At 39.9% G+C, this 20495-nt stretch overlaps 1 protein-coding gene across 3 annotated transcripts; it reads left to right on the plus strand.

Annotated features, from left to right (window-relative positions):
- The first annotated feature begins 1957 nt into the window (after positions 1-1957).
- Positions 1958-20098, plus strand: SLC30A5 (solute carrier family 30 member 5). 3 transcript variants are annotated; one of them, XM_041414626.1, is made up of 16 exons: positions 1958-2257; positions 2450-2572; positions 4993-5059; positions 6337-6422; positions 7828-7915; positions 8617-8704; positions 10086-10162; positions 11303-11473; positions 12103-12391; positions 12754-12962; positions 14010-14167; positions 14784-14913; positions 15303-15528; positions 16882-17108; positions 18956-19084; positions 19657-20098. In XM_041414626.1, the coding sequence occupies exons 1-16, from the start codon at positions 2184-2186 to the stop codon at positions 19825-19827; spliced, it is 2313 nt and encodes a 770-aa protein (XP_041270560.1). In that variant the 5' UTR covers positions 1958-2183; the 3' UTR covers positions 19828-20098. The 3 variants fall into 3 exon arrangements, with proteins under 3 accessions (XP_041270560.1, XP_041270562.1, XP_041270561.1); XM_041414628.1 differs by lacking the exon at positions 19657-20098 and having other exon boundaries at positions 17563-19084; XM_041414627.1 differs by lacking the exons at positions 8617-8704; positions 10086-10162.
- The last annotated feature ends 397 nt before the right edge of the window (positions 20099-20495 follow it).

The following is a 20495-nucleotide window of genomic DNA, read 5'->3' on the forward strand; positions in this document are numbered from 1 at the left end:
ATAAGAGTCCTTTCAAATCCCATCCAAGAACCCCATACCCTGCACATCTTCCTTTTCAGTTGTGAAGTCTGTGGGTTTAGGTCTATTTGTCCTGGGACTTCAGCTTCTCTCTCCTTCAGCTGTTCTTGTAGACACCAGCTTTGCTCTCACTAGTAGTCACTATTTTCACTATTCCTTTGAACAGCCCTAACCACTTTTACCGTGTGGTTTTTGATGCTGCAATTTTCTTTTTTAGGTACCTGACCCCCATCTTTGCAGCAGGATAGTTACCATCTGTGTGTGCAGTGGTGCTCCACTAGAACGTATGAATATGCACATCTGATAAGCCCTGGCAGGACCTAGTAATGTGTATTTTCAAAACTAGTGGAGTTATTATGTGTTTTCACACATAATAGAGTTCACATGCTGACACCAAGACACCTCTTGGGCAAATCAAGTACAATTGCACCAGGCTGACAAGCCAGCAGTGGATTTCTGATATGTCAAGATTACACCCAAGTCTAAGTTCATGTCCTAGGTATGTTTATGTAGATACAGGTGAGACAGGACCACTCATGTGGTAGGACACAAGTCCTTCCAGGAGTTTCCTTTGAGCCAGGGGTCCTGCTGGGGTGCAGACCCTAGGCAGGGATGCTGTGCAACCACTCCAGCCTGGGACCCCCAGCAGCCAAGAGGATGCTGCCTGGTACAGGTTCTTGAGACATATGTTGGGGAGGCACTCAATGGGGACGAGCTAAGTGAACTGGCAGGCCAGCGACTGTAACACCACCTGTGTGAGCAGGAGAGCCACTGATGGGCAGCAGCCTGCCTCAGTATGCCACATACACCCACCCTGCAAAAGCATTGAGGATGTGTCTGCATGCTCTGGGCTTTGCAATGCTGTCATTTAACTCATACCTTTGCTTTTTGTGTTTCCCCCTGTTTTGGCCCCTGAAAGCGCTCCCCTGTGCCATACTAGCCTTTTTCTCCTGCCTTCTCACCATGTTTCTGACCCAGACAGCGATTCTCACCCTGCGCCGTGTTCCACAGCCCTCGGCCTCCCTCAGCGGCTCCGGGCCGTGCAGCACGCCCGCCTCCCGCTCGCGGCCTCCCCGGCGCTGCTTGCCAACAGCTCCATCTCCCGGACACAGCGCGCCCTGCACCTAGCTGCGCGTCTTTTCACCCCTCCCCTGCTTACAAACCACCACACATCTGGTGGTGGTCCATGAGCTTCAGAGACTCCAAGGTGTTAAATGAGGGGTTTTTTGACATGAGACAAGACCTGAGGATTAAATTTTGAAGGGGTCTGCACAAGACAGCAGGAACAGATAGGCGGCATTTCACTTAATAGGTTTGTGCTTGCCGTGCTGAGGGCTTCACCTGGACTGGGAATAATTTGAAAATCTGTAAATAAATTTTTTAAACCTTTGATTTTTGATCAGGGAATTCTGAAAATTTCATTTCCCAGGAGTCATACCCCTCTGTCCTCCTATCTCTCCATCTCTTCTTCGTTAAAGTCTATCCGGGTCTGTTTCAAAGAAATCCAATGTGCAGCTGATCATTGCTGAGGCAATTCAATTCACCAGTACATTCTTGATTTCTTTTTCCTGCCTCAGTGCTGAACTATGTACCAAAATCACGTTGTTGGGAACCAAAACCAAGAGAGCTTGCTACATGGCTGGAAGAGAGCAGCCAGCTCATAATATGGACATTTCCTATCTCCCGCCTCAATTTTCCCATCTGTTTCAAGTGGACATTTGAAGCGTTCGACAGGGAAACCGTCGCCTGAAGCTTGATGGCTTTATTTTGTGTTATTATGGCGCACAGCTCTGCGCCATAAAAACACAAAATAAACCGATTTGCATTTTTAAAAAAGGAAAAGAAAATCTCTATCACCGCCTCCGCCACGCTCCGCCCCGAGGGGAGGGAGCCGCTCCCCTCAGAGCTCTGGCCCCGCCCCGCGGCGCCTGCGCACTGCTCCCGCGCACGCGCGCTGGTGGGAGCTCTGCCTCACGTATTTCCCGTTCCCCGTTCCCGGCTCCCGTGCCGCTCCCCCGGTTCCCGTCCCGTTCCCCTCGTTCCCGCCTCGCCGCACTGCCCGCGGGCGATGCGGTGGTCCCGGCGCAAGGCAGGCGGGCCGCGCCTCAGCTTCTCCTGAGCGCTCGCAGCCGTTCCCTGCAGGAGCTGCCTCCCTCCGTCCCGCCATGGAGCAGCCGTACGGCGGGCAGGCCCTAGCCGGCGGCGGCGCGCTGGGGCCTGTGGATGTGCCCAGCGCCCGGTAACGGCGGCGGGGGGGAGCGGCCGCTCTGCTGGCTCTGGCGGGCGGCTCCTCGCCGTCCCTTCTTCAGGGGGGCAGCGGGCATCGCCCTCCGTTCTCCCGGGGGCGGGGGGCCGGCGGCCTTCTCTGAGGCGTCGGGGCCGGCCCGGGCGGCGGCGTGGCAGGTGCGAACCGGCCTCTCTCCTTCTACAGGCTGACTCGGTACATCGTGCTGCTGTGCTTCGCCAAGGTTTTGAAAGCCGTGGGGCTGTTTGAATCCTATGATCTTCTGAAAGCGGTCCACCTGGTGCAGTTTATCTTCGTAGTGAAGCTGGGGTGAGTGTGCAGGGGGTGGAGCCTTATCCCCCACGCGTGATACTTTGGGTGTTCTTTGACAGCGTCAGTCTTGTTACCCTGCATTATGTTGTTATCGTTTACTCGAAGAGGAGAAGGCATAATAACGAATCCAAGAAGTGCTCTGTTCATAGCAGTGTTTTTGCTTCACATTTCTGTAATTTCAGTGTCTTGCAATGTCTCAAGTTGGAAATGACCCATAAGGTCCACTGAGTCCAACTCTCTGCTCCTCACACAACTACCTGAAACTAAAACATATCATCAAGAGTGTTCTCCAGATACTCCTTGAGCTCTTAACAGGTTTCGAGTTGTGACACTCCTGGGGAGCCGGTTACGGTGGCTGGCCACCCTCTTAGTGAAGAGCCTTCCCGTAATGCACAGTGTGAATTTACCCTGATGCGGTGTCATTCCCTCTCATGCCCTGTCACTGGTCACTGGAGATCAACATCTCCCCCACCCCTGTCCCTCCACTGAAGAAGGTGCTGTGAGGTCACCCCTCAGCCTTCTCTAAGCTGAGCAAGCCAAGCAACTTCAGATGTTCCTCTTGCTCTTGAGACCTTACACCATCTTGGCTGCCTTCCCCAGATGCACACTAACAGTTTGATGTCCTTCTGATACAGAGGCACCCAAAACTGCATACTGGACCTGACTGAGGCCTCATCAGTGCATTGCAGAGCAGAACAATCACCTTTCTTGAGCAGCTTGTGATGCTGTACTTGAATGCAGATGCACCCCAGAATACAGCTGATCCTTTTTGTTGACCCATATTCAGCTTTCCATCAGTGCCTCCAGATTTCTTTGTGGGGCTGCTGTCCAGCTTTTTGTGCCCTTCTTTGTGCATACAAGCAGGGTTACCCCACCACAGATGGCGAATCAGCACTCATTCTTTTCATATCATTGGCAGTTGTCCAGTTTTCTAGTCTTTTCACGTGTCTCTGTAAGGCCTCTCTGCCCTCGAGAAACCTCAGTGTTTTTCCAACTTCAAAGCTGGGCCTGTTCTGACAGTGCAGTTGGTCACGGTGTGCCTGTTGCTCCAGCTGGCAATCCACTATCATCACACAAATGTGCTTTCACCTTCCCTCACCTCAGGGGGCTGCAAAGGAGAATCAGGAGGAAAACAAAAAACAAAACTCAAGAGTTGTGATAAGAAGGGTTTAATAATTGAAATTAATAAGCTAATAAATTATTAATAAGTTAATACAGTAATAAAAGGAAGTGATGCGCGGTGCTACTGCTCAACACACAACGACGATACCCGGCCCATATCCAACCCACAGACCCCTTGTGGGTAGTTCCCCCAGTTTATGTACTGAGTATATGGTATTTATGGCATGGAACATCCCTTTGGCCTGTTCAGGACAGGTCTCCTGGCCATGCTGCCTCCCAGCTTGTTGTGCACCTGCTTGCTGCCAGAGCATGGGAAACCAAAAAGTCCTTGACTTTGGATAAGCGGCACTAAGGAACAGCCAAAACTGTGTTATCAACATTGTTCTCACACTGAATCCAAAATAGCACTGCACTAGCAGTAGCACTGGAGTAGTAGCTACAGCGAAAAATTTTTCTCAGTCCAAGCTGAAACCAGGACACTCAGGCATGTCCAGGTTTTGTTAACAAGGGTGTAGAAGATCAGCTTTCTTCTTTATAATTTGTATTCCTGAAGTTCTTTTGGGATTCAGCGGCTGTTTTTCCCATATTGAGGGGTGAGGTGTGAAAACTCATAGCAAATACACAGAAACAATCTTTGCAGACAAAATCCTGCTTCATGTTTACCAGATGAGATATGGAAGAGCATTTATGTAATAAACTTGGCAGAGTTGGAACATTTGGAATTCATTTTTTTTCTTTTATTTCTTATTCAACTATAATTATGGACTTCTTTCTTGCATGTTCCCAAGCACCATAGTTTTTTTTGCCCATCACTTTTGATCCCACTTGAAGAAGTTGTGTGCTGTGTCTTTCATTCCTACAGGTCTGTGTATTCAGCATTCTATATCTGAGTAAGCCTTTTTGTATACCTATATTGCTAATAAAAATCAGAGTATTATTTCTCTTCAAAACTTCTGAGATCAGTTATTTTGATTTTTGTAAATCATAAGTCAACTTATCATTAGCCATTCTCTCAAGAACCGGCATTTGAAGTTGACCAGAACTGAAGTTCTCTTATCATTACTGTAGTAGTGGTAACTGATGCGGGTAGTGCAGCAGGGAAAGTAAAACCTGTGACTGTTGTTAGTGTGGCTAACACCAAAAACCAGTTACAGTTGTTACTGTTAATGGATCAAACGTAGAGGAAGTAATTTTGTAAACTGAACCAGATATGAGAAACCTAGGTGTTTAGATCTGGTTTGAATAAAAAGATGATTGCTAATTAACTAATAGACAAAACTTATTCCTTTTGACAGGTCTGCTTTTTTTATGGTTTTGTTTCAAAAACCATTTTCTTCTGGAAAAGTGGTAACCAAGCGTCAGGTGAGTTGACATATGTAGGAGTCACTCGCATCATTGTAAATATTCTTGGCAATATGGCTCTTGCCAAAACTGAAAGGTGAACAAAGATTACTCTACTTAGAAGATGTGGTTACAAGTTCTAGCGGTATACTATTAACTCAGTGTCTTGTGGGCTGTTACATTCATTGTTCTTAGCTTTTGTCAGCTTCTTTTGAGAGTACAGTGAAAGGGCTGGTCCTTATCACCAAGTGATCATCTGCTGTAAGGTGTGGATTTTCAAAAAGAGCTCAGTCTACTTAGCTCGTCTGGACAGTTAGACAGGCAATTTCTGGACTGCCAGAATGTCAAAATGCTCCAGTCTTGTCACTCAGAACAGAAGAGCACAAATCTGCGTGTGATGAAGGCCTAATCTAACTGCTCATCAGACCTTTGTGAGTTCACAGTACCCCAAGGAGTTTAGAGTAGAGCCAGATTGGATTTGTGCTGATTGTGAAAAATAAATTTTTTTCACCTGCTTCACATTCATCTTGGATTTATGTAATTGTGTGCACAAAACCTGGATCCAGTGTGAGCAGTAAGTAGACAGAATCTGAAGGATAGCCTGGAAGTGTTCCTTGTGTCAACTGCTTTCATGACTTTTTTAAAAGAATTTTAAAAATGTAAACAGGAATAAATGGCATCTTTGATTTGAGTTCAGAACAATCTGTCTATATGTGGTTTTACTTCTGCTAAAACATTTCAGATTCTGGATTTTGAAGATGTTATGTTTGTTGTAGGTACTTCACCTTGTTTAGCATATTTCCAGAATTAATTTCTTCTAAAACTTGCATCTGAAGTTAATAAAGTATTGAATATCTGAATTATAGCCTGCTCCCTGAAGAAAGACTACAACACACGCATAAATATTTGTAGGCATAAGGTCTTAGCCTCAATTTGTACATTTTATCTAGTTCTTATTCAGTTTATCTCTTTCTGATATATATAGTAGATTACAAATAGGTAAATGGACTTGATTTTTTTGAACTAGTTTTTCAGGCTTTTTGTTGAAGAGAACTCAGACAATGTTACAGAATTTAGAACTGTGATATAAAAAAATTCTGGTTCATAGTATGTCCAAATCTTAGTTGCCTGGCAAAGTATCTAAGAAGATAATCATACTGTAAATTATAATTATAGAACTTGCAAAGTACATGTTTTCCCCTCAGTTTTTAAAGCTATTGTGCTAAAACAATGCTAGTAATAGAATGTTTATTTTGAAACTCTGGAGAAAATTATAATGAAATACCTTTCTTTTGTAGTGGATCAAAATTTTTAAGCATGCTGTTGTTGGATGTATCATTTCTCTGTTGTGGTTTTTTGGCCTTACTCTATGTGGACCATTGAGGTAAATACATATCTACTTTAAATACAAATTTTCTTTTGTGATCCTTCCCTGTCTTGCTCCTTTGTTATTTTTTTCTGTCTGTCAGACAGTGCTGCTAGCCATTTGATTTATATGCAAAAGCTTATTGAATCCTTATGAATTTTCATGTGAAATCTTTAGTGCTTGGGAAGAAGTACGTATAATTTCTGTAGAACTGGTAAATTTCTTCTACCAGAAGAACTACTTCTTTTATGAGATGCCAGTGAAATTCTTGATAGTGCTTAAACACTTGATGTGAGTGATACATCTAGGTGACTTTGTGCAGTTTTTGTTGCTTCCCTGCTCTCATTAATGTAATGCCAACTGTTTATTTACCTGTTTGGAGTCTGTGCCTTGATGGCTAATGGTATTCCTTTGACAGGTGGCTAGAATCAATTTCTGCACTTATTGCAGAGTACTTCTTTATCTGGTTGGCTGTGTGCTGTGTGTTGAAACTGGGTAACATTAGTGCATATACAGGTAAAACTATTTGTGCTGTGTGTCAGTACTACTGACTGACTGAGTATGAAAGAGCAGCTAGACTTTCAAAAGTGAAGGTTAATATATTGGAAAGCACGTTTCACTCTAGAGAGGAAAGTAAAGCCTTAAATGATATATTTTATGAAGGTGAATTTTTATCATCTACACAGGGGAAGGCATAACTAAGAGTAATAATACTATGATAAATTATGTTAATGTACTTAGTACTCTTATGTCTTTCTGGATGCTGGCAGTCTTCTCAAACCAAACCAGTTACATGGGTCCAGTCATGGTCTCTTGCTGTGCAGAGGGTTGCAAAAGCGTTTGGTAAATTTGAGAGCAATTAATTACTTTCATGTTCTGCTCAGGAAAGCTGTGAGTACAGCTTGGTATTTAGCCTTTGCTGTCTGAAGGAGGTAGTATGGAAGCTAGAATTTTTTATTTTCAGCAATTCAGAGGTTTTGAGGTGGCATAAGCTACTAGGTCAGCAGCACCTCAATGAACAGTACACATTAGTACAGAATAGGACATCTTTTTTTTCTCTGGGGGCAGAAGCTGATTTAGAGGAGGTATTATAGTGGGAATAATAGCTCCATTTTGAGCAAGTTGGTACCTTGTTGTGTTGCTAGAAGAAAATGCAATTTAAAATTGTCCATAAATGAATAATTTTAATCTGTTACTTGAATTAGGAAGTTCCTGTTTTGTAACATATATAGTTGTCTGCAGCTAGATCTATTGCTGGTGAAGGCAAATTGATTTGTGTTTTTTTTCTTTTGAATTTTTAAACCTGCTCTTGTAATCATAGGATAAATCTTTGTTGTGTCACTAATTTTAGCTGAAATAGTGTATATCAAGGTTTTGAGGCAAACACACTGTAAATGGAGTATTTATTTCCTTTTTTTTATAGGACATTATTACTGTTTGAGCACAGTGATGTGGTTGTGCTGTCACTCCTTAGTGTCTTGTTCACAAGCTCAGGTGGAGGACCAGCAAAGGTATTTAAAAATCGCTTTTATCAAATGTAAAACATACTAAATCCTATAAATTCAAGTACTTCTTTACCTGGAACAAACTGTGTTTTGGATCCACATTTTTTAGTTTAATTAGTGGTGAAATGGTAAGACGTACTACTTGCAGTGGTTTAAGTCTGGATGGTGAAAGCTCTGGGAGCTGGGATTCCATAGCTACCTCTGTCCTTTCCCGACAAAAGAACTTCAGAGCTGTTCTTTCTCCTAGTCTTTGCATAGTTCTTTAGCCTTCAGGTCCCATAAGACAAAATCCAGCAGTTTGTACAGATCTTGTTTGTAGCTCATTCGTGCTATGAAATATTAAATCATCAGGTTGTAGTAGCAGTGCATTCTGGCGGGCAGAAAGACACCATGGAGAAAGTAATCACACTTAAAGTTCATAAGATACCAGCATCTAGCTTTCTGCAGTAGTGATATGTTCTGAATTATCTGGTAAGTCTGAAAAACAGAAAAAAATGTGAAATTGTATTGTCAGGGTCACTTTCTTAAAAATAATAGGGGTTTCTTTAAATGTTTTCTTACTGGAGTATGCTTACATTGATCAGGAAGCAGGGAAGTAGAGGACCAATTTCCTAGATTTTTTTACAGTAATCTGTTGTGCCAGTTTAGAAATACTTGGGGGTTTTTGTTGTTTGGTTGATTATTGTTTGTTTGGGTTTATTTTACAGACAAGAGGTGCTGCATTTTTCATCATAGCTATCATCTGCTTACTGCTTTTTGATAATGACGACCTCATGGCTAAAATAGCAGAACATCGTATCCTTTCTTGTTATGTGAAAGAGCAAGTGACTCTTAGTACTGGAGCAGAAAAAAATGTGAAATTGAGTGTACTGAATTAAATTATAATTAGAAGTGATTTTGAAGTTAGTTTTCAATTGATCATCTCATCATAGTGTACTGACAAAAGGTAGCACATCTACAGATGGGCAGTAAAAACAAACAAGTTGAAAGTAAACTTTTCAAAGGAGGAATAAAAAACATGGAATTACGCAAATGGTGTGTTCTGGAACCTTATTGATGAATTTACTTAGTTTTCAGTGAGTAGAATCATAAAATAGAGTCATGGAGTGGCCTGGGTTGGAAGGCACCTTGAGATGATCAAGTCCAGCTGCTTACCCAGCACTGCCAAGCTTGTCACTAAATATGTCTCTAAGTGCTACATCCGTATGTCTTTTAAAAGCCACCAGGGATGTTCATTCAGCCATTTCCATGGGCAGCCTGTTTCAATGCTTGATAATTCTGTCCAAAGAAATTCTTCCTAATACTCCATCTGCTCAATCCTAATACTAATACCTGAAGCAACTTAAAACTATTTCTTCTTGTCCTGTCAGAAAAAACTGACCCCCACCTGGGTTCGTCATGCTGTCAGATAGTTGTAGAGTGTGGTAAGATCTGCCCTGAGCCTCCTTTTCTCCAGACTAAACACCCCCACCTCCATCAGCTGCTCCTTGTAAGTGCTCCCCAGCTCTGCTGCCCTTCTGTAAACACACCTCAGCACTACCATGTCTTCTTGTACCTCGGGGCCCAAAACTAAACACAGGATTTGAGGTGTGGCCTCACCAGTGTCCAGTACAGGGAGACAATAACTGCCCTGCTCCTGCTGGCCACACTGGGCATACACTGGCTCATGTTCTGCCACTCCCAGGTCCTTTTCCACTGGGCAGCTTTCCAACCGCTCTGTCCCGGACTGTGGAGCTGCCTGGGGCTGTTGTGACCTAAGGGCAGGACCCAGCACTGGGCCTTGTTGAACCTCACACCAGTTTTTTACCCAGTGAACAGTGTAACTGCCCAAGCCAGGTGCTGCTGGTTTCTCTGGGAAGATCATGTGGGAAATGGTGTCCAAGGCATCCATGCAGCCCTGAAGTCCATGCATCCACAGCTTTTCTATCATTCACTAGGCAGGTCACTTCTTCATAGCAGATCAGGATGGTCAGTCAGGACCTGCATTTCACAAACCCATACTGACAGTGGGGCCTGATCTCTGGTTGTCCTGCACATGCCAACACACCATAAAGCTCAGTTTGCTTACATCTGCTTTCTGTGTTCTGCTACGTTTGCCTGTTCTTGTTCTTGGTTAAAAAAAAAAAAAAAGAAAAAGAAAATATCTAATGAAACTCTTCCTTAATTTTTTATTTAGCTGAGGGGCATCATGACAGTGCTCTTACTCATGTTCTGTATACAATCATTGCTTTCCTGGGTGTTGCAGATCACAAGGTAAATAACATGTATTTTAGAATCTTAGTATCTAAGTTTTGAAAGTAACAATTTCACTAACTCAGAGCTAATCCAAGCCTGAATCAAAACCAAAAGGTTGAACATCCCTACCCCATATTGGAACTGAACTAGTACAAGTAATTTTGCACACTGATTGGAGTATGAAGAGCTTCAATACAGCAAGCCAAACCATACAATATTCAGCCTCTATAGCTGATAAGGACTTTGCTGTCATACATAGCCTAACAAGTCTCATTAAAATTACCATGAAATATTTTGTCATCAGTGTTCCTGGTGTTTATAATGCTTTGTCTACAAATCACTTCTTATTCACTTTCAGGGTCTGTGTTCTGTTTCTGCATCTTTAGATTTCCCCAGTCTTTCCTTTGCTACTTGTATTTGAAGACACAGATTCTGATACTTCTCAGTATGATACTCCCATTGTAATTGGTGGTATGAATAGCTGAATATCATAATCTGACTGTACAGGGTTGAACTGGCTGATTGAGTCATGTTAGCTTAGTCTTGCTAAAGGCTAAGGCTTAATTGAGGACTAAAGCAGGAAAAAAAATTGAGCAGTTGAAAATGTATTAATATAAAAATAAATCAAATATTAGACTAGTTAATGGTGCAAAAAAGCAAGTGTGATCTAAAGGAGATGAGATGCTGTGTATCTTGTAATTCATTTAAAGAAAAATTTTGAAAGTATATTGTGAAGAAATAAGATGTGTTCAAAGGTAAGTGGATGAAAAGGCTATGAAAGGTCTAGAGGACAAGATGATGTGAATATTTAGGGGTTTATGTATGCTTTCAACATGCTTTTAATAATGGAAGATGGGAAAACTGGGTGACTATTCTTCCTCAGATGCTGATTGCTACCATTTTGCTGCTGGTGTATGCCAGTTAACACTATTGAGAGTTTTAAAATTCAGCTCAGGCTGTTGTGAGTGCTAAGGCACAACTGTGTATGCTATGTTACTGTTTGTAGCTAGAGTAAAAATTACAGGAAATATCCTACTTTGGCTTTTGTTTCCAGGTTAAGGAAAACACAGTAATATTTCCTTCTTTTTAGTGTCACTGTGTTTGGAGTGAGGCTTTTAGTACTTAAGAAATGCTAATGGAATCCTGTTATGTTTCCAGGGTGGAGTACTGCTTCTGGTACTGGCATTGTGCTGCAAGGTTGGTTTTCACATGGCATCCCGAAAACTATCTATAGATGTGGGTGGAGCCAAACGTCTTCAAGCTTTGTCTCATCTTGTTTCTGTCCTTCTGTTGTGCCCATGGGTTGTTGTTCTCTCTCTGACAACAGAGGTAAGATAATAAGTACAGAAATAAATCATTTTTTGTAATGATTCTGAATTGCAATTTAAATCTTTCCTTTAAAATATCTTTAAAATTATCAATGTTGCTGTCTTTACTTTTTGTAGTAAGCTTTGTTTGAAATTTTTCCATTATGCTTTTCTTCTATATTTGGTTTTTATCTGTGTGATACTTTAATTTCCTGTTTTGTATAATAGCTGTGTTTCATCCTTCTAGCTCAGATAGTATATCTTGGGTTCATCTGCTAACATTGCACAAGCATTAATGACTTTATACAGTGCTCTTTTATCCCTAAGAAGTAAATAATTTATTGTTATTTTTAAAAATGCTCTTTATGCTTGCATGCATAGGGAGATTAGGCCATTGGAACCATGGCATTGTTGGAATTCGTTTTACGAACGAATGAAAGTATTTAAAATAAAGGGCTTCAGTGCATTTTAGATATATGTCTCTTTTCATATCTGGAATGATACATTTATGTGATAAATTGAAAATATAAAAGTGTTTATGTTTTATGGATTAGTGAAAACACTTGTCATTCAAGTGAACTACATTTAGTGCTATAAATACAAGTCACTCTTCTGGTGAGCAGTCATGTTTGAAATTTTTTTTTGTTGCAGAGTAAAGTAGAGTCTTGGTCTTCTCTCATCATGCCTTTCATAACAGTCATCTTCTTTGTTGTGATCCTGGATTTCTATGTGGAGTCCATATGCTCTGTGAAGATGGAAGCTTCCACATGCGCTCGATATGGATCCTTTCTTATTTTCATTAGTGCACTGCTTTTTGGAAACTTTTGGACGCATCCAATAACAGACCAGCTTCGAGCTATGAACAAGCCACCACACCATGAAAGCACAGAGCATGTTCTTTCTGGAGGGGTGGTAGTGAGTGCTGTCTTCTTTGTTTTGTGTACGTATTCTTGTCTAAACTGTAGTAAATCTGTGGTCTGTGTGACTAGGAAGCCAATCAGAAAATGGAGGTGTGCGGAATTCTTTTGCACGAGCTTTTATGGATTCTTTGGAATAAGGCAGCCTGTAGCTTTTCGCTCTTCTATTGTCTGTCTACAGAAAAAAAAAAAGAATGTGATCTGTTGTGGAAGTGATGATCTAATTTTACCTAGCAGTGAAATGCAATAATAAACCTCCAGATGAAGTTAACAATCAATTTGCTGCCAGAAAATTTCATGTAAACTTTGATTGCTGATTAAACACATTATAGAATAGCTGTGAAGCTTAGAAACAGCAACAAAAACTTCAATACTTTCCTTGCAGCTGCCAATATCCTGTCCTCCCCCTCCAGGAAAGGGCAGAAGGGTACCCTTATTGGCTATTCCCCTGAAGGCACTCCTCTCTATAACTTCATGGGTGATGCATTACAGCAAAGCTCCCAGTCATTGCCCCGGTTTATTAAGGAATCACTGAAACAAATCCTTGAGGAGTATGATTCTCGACAGATCTTCTATTTCTTGTGCCTAAATCTGGTAAGTGCATGGTTTTTTTTTTCTTCAAATCCAATCACAATAGTGCATATATAATAAAGAAAGAAGAGTTATTATTTAGAAGATTCCCATAATTGATTTGTTTGAAAGTGACCTTTGACAGGGCAATTTAAGTAGTGGTCACTGATTTGTGGTCACAGTGCAGCACTGGTTCTATATGTAAGGGTTACACCAGTAACTGAATACTTGTATGATAGTATGTTTGAGGTTGAGATACCTCAATGTTGCCAGCAAATAAGGTGAAACTGACAAGGCCTTGGTGAAACTGATAAGGATGGGGACAACAAAATAGAAGGTGTGGGATTGATTAGTGTCATACTGGAGCAGGCTAGTTTTATTTTTAGCTTCTCTCTTGAATAGGAAAAGATGATGCAGTAAACAAAACTGATAGAACCTCATTTGTAAAGATCTTCAGGAAAATAAGGGGTGAAACTTGAAGTATCTGTGTTAAGAATAAGGAATTTATTATGGAAATGAAAGATTTGAAAAAATCTTTCATATTCCATAATAAAAAAATCTTTCATATTCCATTAAGCAGATGGATTAATAATAGTAAAATGTACAGGGTAAATGTATATATTAAAAAATGTTTCCTTGTTTACGTTTCTCAGAGCCAACTCCTCAGATTTAAACTGTCAACTTACTAAAGAAGAAAATCTTGGCATTAACAGATTTATAGACAGCATTACTTTTACACTAATAATGTAGAGTTCTTGCATTTTTAATTATAAAATGCTTAGAATTTGTCTGCAGAATGTCAGTTTAAAATTTGAAACAAAAAATTTATTCCTGTAAAGAGTCGGTTTTTATGTGTGAGTCTGTAAGGAGAGTGAGTTCAAAAATGTCTCTTTATAGACTTGAAGTGTATCATGTATTTCATTGGAGGAGAGTAAAAATGGTCTAGAAATATTCAGAACAATACCTTTGAAAAATATTGAGTGTTATAAGAAAAGAATATCCTTCTATCTACCAAAACGTTAATACACCAGTTAATTTTTAAGGAAAAATTTAAACTCTGTTTTGTTTTAGGCTTTCACTTTTGTGGAGCTTTTTTATGGAGTATGGACCAATAGCCTTGGTCTTATTTCTGATGGATTTCACATGCTTTTTGATTGTTCTGCATTAGTGATGGGGCTTTTTGCAGCTCTGATGACAAGGTGGAAAGCAACTCGCATATTTTCATATGGGTATGTGTCTTGCGTTCTTTAAGGACTATTTGAAACTTAACTCTCCTTGCTCATTTTCAAAATGTCCTGGTATGTATGGATATTTTAGTAATGCATGTTTCTGTGTGTTTTTTACTTTGTCTCTTGCATTTGTTCTCATGCTGTTCTCTTCTTACCTGTGCAAAAAATATGTCTGAAATGTAACTTTCATTTATCTCTACAAGTAGAACTTATATCACTGTGAATATTCTTTAGAAATTGCCTCATGCTAGGCATTTATGTCAAACAGAAATCTATGTTAAAAATCAGTGTTCGTATGAAGATTTAGATTCAGCTGATATAATCTAACTTTATAAATTTGCATGGCAGTTTAGCAGTTTGAAGTCCTGAATGGGCAGTATATATAAGAGAATACTTCTACATTGTTTTATTATAATGGAGTTTGGACAGTTGGAAACTGGCCACCTCTTGATCAGAAAAAAATAACTCAGAAATTGAGGCATGATGATGTGGCATTGAGGAAAAAAGCCACAGCAATCTTAATGCTGTGTTGAAAGAATTATAACTTTATTATAACTTTGACATTGGTTCAGAGTACCCATTTTTCACTCTCAAATGTTTATGTGTTTACTTTCAGGTACGGACGTGTAGAAATTCTCTCTGGATTTATTAATGGCCTCTTTCTGATGGTGATTGCTTTCTTTGTCTTCATGGAATCAGTGGCAAGACTGGTAGATCCTCCAGATATAGATACAAACATGCTAACTGTAAGTTTTGTCCTTCTGTTTCAGTGTAGTTTTGCAGTTAATGGTTAATTTATGTTTATCTCCAGGGTGATAGTCCTTCCAGTACCTGAAGGGAGCCTTCAGAAGAGCTGAGAGGAATTTTTTGCCAGGGCATTTAATGGACAAGGGGAGATGGCTTCAAACTGAAGCAGGGCATGTACAGAGTAGATATTAGGAGTGAATTAGATATTGGGAGGGAATTCCTTATTGTGAAGGTGGTAAGGCACTGGAACAGGTGGCCCGGAGAAGTTGTAGGCTTCCACAGTTCTCCTTAATTAAGTGCATAGTGGTTTTGGTTACTGTGTTCTAGAAAATAAGTTTGAATACCTGTGAGGATGCAGTGAAGTTGAAGACTTTTCTCCCTCTCACAGCCGGTCTCTGTTGGAGGGCTGATCGTAAATCTTGTTGGCATCTGTGCCTTCAGCCACGCGCACTCCCACGGGGCTTCTCGGGGAGGCTGTCCCACACATGATCACAGCCATTCTCACCATGGCCACAGCCATAGCCACGGGCACGGCCATTCCCACAGTGACCATGGCCACAGCCATGGACATTCCCATGGATCTTCTGGAGGAGGCATGAACACCAACATGAGAGGCAAGTACAGATTGTTGAATCATAAATGATGTACATGATTTCTAGGAGACTGAAGACTTTCCGGATCAGACCTATGCTGTATTATGCCTTAATCTAAAAACGCTCAGATGAGTGATCTGACAGGCATTAAATGCACTATACAGGAATTGCTCAAACCATTTGTGAATTTAACTTGACAAAACATGAGATACTTCTGTGCATATGTATGTAATACATAAGGAACAATAATAAGCGGGAATCTATAGTAGTCACTAACATTAAAAAAGGTCACTGTGAACGATATTTAAAAAGCTTTAAGTCCTTGTTTCTGAGTTCAAACTGGAAATGAAGGTACAAGGTCTCTATCTATAGGTACTACCATGCTTCTAGGAATCATGTGACAGTTGGTTGTAAAAACACTGGGAAGGGGATAAGAAGCAGGAGAACAAATACAGACCAGCGTAGAATATGCTTTTATTTGTGATTCAGAAGATAAAGTGGTAAAGAAAAATTTTCAAATATGAAATCATGAAGCTAACTGAGAAGGGCACTGTATGTGAAAGTTCAGCATAGAATTTTTCCCTAGTAGTTAAAAAATATTTATTTACCAACTGTCTGCCTTATTAAAAAAAAACCTTTAAAAGTGGTGTTTTCTGTGTAAGCTTGTCAGAATATAGTAAACAGTCTCATGTTTTGTATGTTATTTTATGTCTTAACTCAGTTGGTTATCCTGGTTACTCATATTCATCATGTCTGTAATTCTTTTAAGTCTGCATATGGTCATGTTTCAATATTCTTTAAAATCCTGACACCTAACTGGCACCAATCTTACCAAGGATTGAAGAGTATTTTTCTATGCCCATTGAGTGTACATTGAGAATGAACTGACAAGCAGTAGAAATTAGAAGATTCATCACAGTAGCACAAAGACAATTCTCTTTGTAAAATTGGAGAAGATTGGAGTAGAGCTGGCGTACAAAAAACAACCAGTACATTCATGTGTGTCCACTCTAGCAAGCAGTGTACACTGATCTTCTAACTCTCTGTTAGGGATCAATGAGTCCTTACATAGAGAGGTAAATGATTATGCTATATTGTACAAATCCCACTAACGATTGAAAGTCTATTCACATATACTTTAGTCTGTGGATGCCTACCTAGATCATTGGCCCATAGATTAAAAATTGGTTTTTACATTAATTTGCAGTTAAACATTAGAAGAGCTAAGTATTTAGTGTATTTTGTCCTAGGTTAGGCAGAGAGTTGTCTCTGTTTAGCTTGAGGATATTAGTAAGCCTTACTAAGTTTCTGCTATTGAATATATACATACATTTTAGACAGAATTGTTAATCACTCTGTTTGTTTTGGTTTTAGGTGTGTTTCTGCATGTGTTAGCAGACACTCTTGGCAGTGTTGGTGTTATCGTATCCACAATATTTATTCAGCAATTTGGATGGCTCATAGCTGATCCGCTCTGCTCTCTCTTTATTGCTACATTGATTTTTCTTAGTGTTATCCCACTGTTGAAAGATGCCTGTCAAGTGCTTTTGTTGAGGATACCTCCAGAACAGGAGAAAGATCTGCATGCTGCTTTAGAAAAGGTACAATTATAAATTATTTTATATACAAGCATCCAAAGTTGTAACTGTTTTTAATGATTATTAAACTCAGACAGATCAGTCAGACAGCTTCTGTTGTCTTAGACAACTTCATGTCTCAAGTTTTTTAAAATCTATTTTGCAGAGAAGTGACAGGATTACTAGTTCTAACTATAAAAGTTGGTTTGCAGCTAAAAAGACTTCTGTTTTTTGGTTTTATGGATAGCCCATAATTTCGGACAAGTATAGTAACACTTTGGTAAATGTACCACACTGTAGTACTGAGAAAGTAATACACAGTTCCCCAACCGGCTTAAACTTGTTCTGAACATTCAGGGTACAGGATTATATCACGAGCTTGTAATTTCAAGTTTTCTGATTTATCTATATCATGAAGGGTTCACAGTAGGTGGGATGGCAAAACTTAAGCTGTTTTTTCTACTTATTTTCATTCTAGACTGTTCTCTTCCTGTCTGGTGCAGTATGACATCTGCCTTGAGGCTGTACCTAGTCTTTGCTGTTGCCTCATTTTAAGTTCCTGTCCAGAACAGTAATGTGGACCTCAGTGTGCAGAATTCCTCTCTGTGAAAGAATGAGTTAAAAGTTCCTTGAGGATGCCAACAATTAGAGGCTTCAAGGAAAACTATCCTTATGGTGTCCTGTCAGTTACTAGATGGGAAAATGAGTTCTTGTCTGCATGAGAAAAAGAAAAGAACAAATGGGAATTGTCTGGGAGAGATGCATGTAGTGAAAGTGACATGCAAAGTGTGATTTCACTTTTTGATGAGAGAAGACAGTAATTTTGAGAGACTGGGGAAAAATAAAGTACTTTTTGAGAACAATCAAAGACCAACGATTAAAAGATAATAGGAAAAGCATTTTAAAAATTACATCACAATAAAACAATGTGTTTGCTGTAAGTTGACCCTGTCCAGCAGCCAGGCATCCATACAGCCACTTGCTCACTGCCCTCCTTTCCCACTACCGCCACCAGTGGGATGGGAGCATAAGCAAAAAAACCCTGGAAACAATATAACAGGTGAAGGAAGAGCAGTGGAAAAAAGGAAAAAAAAAAGCAGTCCCCAAACAACAGCCACCTTGGAAACCAAAGTTCCACCTTCATCCTCTACCCCAGTTTTTACTGCTGGGCAAGGTGTTACATGGTGCGCACACACCATGGACAGCTTGGGTCAGCTGCCCTGGCTGTGTCCCCTCCCTGCTTGTTGCCCATCCCCAGCCTACCCACTAGGGCAAGGGCAAAATGGGGAAAAAAAGAAAGCCTTGAAACCGCCTGATAGAAAAGAAATAGCCTGAACATTCAACAATAGCCAAATCATTGGTGTGTTATCAAAACAGTTTTAAGCAGAAATCCAAAATACAACACCTTATCAGCTGCTCTTAAAAACCATCACAGCCAACTCAGAACAATGATCAATTTGAAAAAAATTATGTATTATGGAAAGGAAGTTATGTCTCTGAATAAAGTTCAGCTGTGATAACTAAATATTGCTAAACAGTGTGGTAACCAATGCCCTGGTAGATGCTGGACCAGTATTCTGATTAGTCTATCCATTTGTGTTCCTGTGATCTGTTCATTAAATCAAGGGATTTTTTTCCTCATCCTATTTAGCATTGCTCTTCTGGGGGTTTTCATTTGGTTTGACTTTTACCTTCTAGAATTTTACAGTAGTAGCAAGGTAACCTTTCAATACAAGATATTTCTGAATATAGCTTAGTTGGAAAGCTGCTGTGCTACGGTTTTGTTTCCTTGTGAAATGTTATCCACCAATAGCCATGTACATGTACAAGTTTACAATTACTTAATTTTTACTAATGAAATTTCTTCACAGATTCAAAAAATAGAGGGAGTTATATCCTACAGAGATCCTCATTTTTGGTGTCACTCTGCAACTGTTGTGGCAGGCACAATACATGTGCAAGTGGTAACAGATGTGATGGAACAGAGAATTGTACAGCAGGTACAGTGCAAGGTCTTTAGATTCTTAATTCCTTAATTTCCTACTCAGTGTCTCCGTTTTGGTCACAGACTGAAGTTTCAAGCTGACATGTATGATTTTTTTTGTAGCTCTCCATTATTGTCTCAGAACTGGTCTCTACTGCCACTTGTCTGCTAGCTCGAAATGAGTCGTGTAAAGAGTTATTTGCTAGAACATCTGCCAAAACACTGACTGACAGTGGCACTACATCTACTCTGAGAAAAGAAGGGGAGGTGTTAAAACAGGCCTGCAAAACAGGGAATAAACAGTAGGGATATCTGGATGCTAACGTGTCTAAAACCGGATTACCACTACCTATCTGCCTTTTTCTTTTCCTTAAAAGGATATATGTTTCCTTATGCAAGACACTTAGAGTGACTCAGTGTGCAGAAGTTGCAAATCCATACCGTCTGAACCTAGTCTTTGCTTTCCAGAGAATTGAATTCTTCACAATTACATATGCAGTTAAAAAGTCTACATTGTAGAGCCAGCATACTGCAAGTTACTGTGAAATACATGTGAAGTGTGATACTAATGTTAACCATTCTGTTCAGGTCACAGCAATTCTGAAAGATGCTGGTGTAAACAACTTAACTGTCCAAGTGGAGAAAGAAGCTTATTTTCAACACATGTCTGGACTCAGTACAGGATTTCAGGATGTCCTTGCAATGACTCAGCAGCTAGAATCCATGAAATACTACAAAGATGGTACTTATATCATGTGATAGAAATTTGTATTTGCCAAAGGGGATGTAAATGGTCAAGCTAATGGATTCCATATTTGTACTTTTGCTGGAAGATCTTGCACATATATGTACAGAAACAAATGTACTATATATTTCAATTTTTGTAAGTGTACTATCTTTGTTAATTGGATTGAGATGCTTTTATAAAGCAAATAAGGACTTGAATACTTGCTGTAAATGTGAAAATAATTGAAATCTTACATACTGTACTTGGTGTTTATTAAACAGAAGTCTTGAAACTTGCAGATGAGCACAGATATATTCCATACTTTCTCTGAAGTGTGGAACATCAGTATTTTAATTTCTTGTTAGCAGTGGGAAATAGAAGTAGTTTATATTGGAATGCAAACAATCACCTAGGCACTACTTTTCTGTCTTTCAGTGATAGCTTGAAGACTCTTGGATTGAAACAAACACTTTATTATGGGGATTAAAAAACATCAAGTCCTGTGTTTTGCATACTTTGTTAGATAATAGAAATATACCGTTTTTATATTATGTCTCAGCATACAGATCTGATTTCTACACTTCTAATGCACCAGAGCAAATATATGTTACCACTTTATATTTGTATCAAACTATTTTTAGACGCAAAATCCACAGATTTAACAGTGAGAAATAGGGAAGGGAAGAAAAATTAAAACACT

Source organism: Onychostruthus taczanowskii, unplaced genomic scaffold (genome assembly GCF_017590055.1).
Source record: "Onychostruthus taczanowskii isolate IOZ18803 unplaced genomic scaffold, ASM1759005v1 scaffold46, whole genome shotgun sequence".
NCBI lineage: Eukaryota > Metazoa > Chordata > Aves > Passeriformes > Passeridae > Onychostruthus > Onychostruthus taczanowskii.